Source organism: Palaemon carinicauda, chromosome 6 (assembly GCF_036898095.1).
Source record: "Palaemon carinicauda isolate YSFRI2023 chromosome 6, ASM3689809v2, whole genome shotgun sequence".
Classification (NCBI taxonomy): domain Eukaryota; kingdom Metazoa; phylum Arthropoda; class Malacostraca; order Decapoda; family Palaemonidae; genus Palaemon; species Palaemon carinicauda.
The window spans coordinates 115018125-115020624 of NC_090730.1; the positions used below are offsets into that span (position 1 = coordinate 115018125).

The following is a 2500-nucleotide window of genomic DNA, read 5'->3' on the forward strand; positions in this document are numbered from 1 at the left end:
TGATAAATGAAAACTGTAGATTCTTTGAAATATAAAGATGAAAATCTCAGATAAATTTTTAAATATATAATTTTTCACAAGGCTTCACAGAAATTCATTACTGATCTTACAAGTACTCCCTTTCTTCGTTGAAGTTTACGATTCCATTTTAGCAGCTAGATTGATGTTTATTCTTCAGGAATGTTATCCCTCGTTCAGAGCAGACTAATTTTTGAAGCTTATTCGCTCCTACCGAATAATAAAGGGAGAAACGTAAAGGCATTTTTCCTGTTATCCTGAAAACTATCTGGAAGGCAGTTTGTCCGGAGAGGAGCGGTCTTCGAATTTTGGACGCCACTGAGACATTGTCTATTCATTTTATACATACATATATATATATATATATATATATATACATATATATATATATACATACATATATATATATATATATATATATATATATATATATATATATATACAGAGAGAGAGAGAGAGAGAGAGAGAGAGAGAGAGAGGGGGGGGGGGGGGACTGGCGAAATCTAACCGAAGGGCCTCGGTTAGATTTCGCCAGTCGTCTCTCTCTCTCTCTCTCTCTCTCTCTCTCTCTCTCTCTCTCTATATATATATATATATATATATATATATATATATATATATATATATATATGTATATGTGTGTGTGTGTGTGTGTGTGTGTGTAATATATATAGATATATATAAATATATATATATATATATATATATATATATATATATATATGTATATATATATATATATATATATGTGTTACACACATATAATGAAATATTCGACAATTATTTACAAAGACTTTGCTGTCTTTAATAAACAATTAGATTATCCGCCTGGTATAAAAGTGGCCACAGTAATGGAAATGGCATAGCATAATTGTAATTAACACCTTGCACATTGTGTCTTTGTCCTAACTTCAAGTGTTCATCAACTATAATTTGCTCTTGAAGGCTGTCAACCCTTATTAGCAATGAGGGTTCATATGGTAAAATTTTAATATTTAGCCCTCATTCCAGGTTTGTATACTACTGTTTTTGCTTGTCTCTCTTGCTAGTGTGTTGTATTAAAATTTGTGTAATAAATTACTCTGATTATTCTACAAATTTCTTTATACTTCCTCATATCTGTGTTTTGTTCGCTATGTATGTCTATTGGTGTGCATGAGTGTACGTGCGCGCGGGTAAAATAAATATTTCAGGTAAGATGCGGTATATTGATATTATGCAGTTTAGCAGTCATTTTGGCAATTAACATAACCAGACCAACTTGTGTATATAGCTATATATGCAGTAGAGAAATACTTTCCAATCACCATCAGATCACCTGGATTATTCACATGATCTAACCGAGCCATTTTTCTATTTTGACGTTACGAGGCTTCATTTCCACAAAACCAATGAAAGTCGAAACCTCCGTCTATAATTCTAAACATTAAATAATTTTCTTGTCCATGAACGTCACTTGACATAACAATTATGATTCATCCTGCCAGTTGTCTGTAACCACAAAAATCTTCACGTTGAGTTACGTAAGACAACGCCGACCATAGACTGTATGGAGTGGGAAGGGAAAACGCGAGTCAATGACAGTCGCTATATTTCTCCGAAATGATATCTAATGTTTTACATCTACAGTTAAGGTCTAACAGTTAACAATTCTACTCATTCAAAGTTTATGATACAGAACTAATGATTAACAATCATACCGACAGTGAGATGTTCAGAGCTCATAACGCCGGCAGGTAGTCTGTTTCTGGGGTAGTGGCGGGTGAGTCAATGCCTTGACAGCAACACACTGAGAGAAATGAGATACTGAAGCTATAGAAGGAAACCAACAGGCTCGACCGTCCAGCCGAGCATTCGTGTGGCTCCATATGATTAAATCAATGAAGGTTGCCAGTTGTGGTTTAAACTGATTTCAGCATATACGCGAAGGCTGGCCGGTAATCGTGATCGGGTAAAATTATCAATCCTCTGTGGTCTTTGCTAAGGCGTTTCTCATTTTGGGAACACGACAGAGAATAAATCTATGGGTCGGCTCTCCCTTTCTAGGTCCAAAGGTTTTTCATGCGCATACAATGAGCAACACAGACCACGATGTTGTACAATAATTATTCATTATGAGAGATATACGAACTTTTTCATATACCTATATACTTTAGAGTTTAGTCTAAAGTATTAGTGTTAATAAACCATTTTTTGAAGCCTTACGCATCTCAGGAATAGCATCAACAAGAACACATCTTATACCAAATTTAATCTGTTTATTCAGTATTCTATTGAATAGAATAAGTAAAAATTATTATAATATAGACAGTTCTTCAAAATTTTCATATTCTTATTGCTACATTCCTTGATAGCCTACACCTATTCTGTGACTCATCAATTCTATTTCCTCACAAATACCTATGTCGATCAATTACTGTTACTGTTCCTCCATTCATTGCTCCATATATTCTGCTTCCATTTGTCATTGTAGTTTTCTTCT

General features: G+C 33.9%; 1 protein-coding gene across 1 annotated transcript in view; it reads right to left on the reverse strand.

Moving 5' to 3' along the window:
- Positions 1-1996, reverse strand: part of LOC137642171 (pyrimidodiazepine synthase-like) — a 14542-nt gene extending 12546 nt beyond the window's left edge. Inside the window, exon 1 of the mRNA XM_068374710.1 lies at positions 1719-1996. Within this exon, the coding sequence (XP_068230811.1) occupies positions 1719-1743 (25 nt within the window). The 5' untranslated portion in view covers positions 1744-1996. The remainder of the gene's footprint in view (positions 1-1718) is intronic.
- Between the last annotated feature and the right edge of the window lie 504 nt (positions 1997-2500).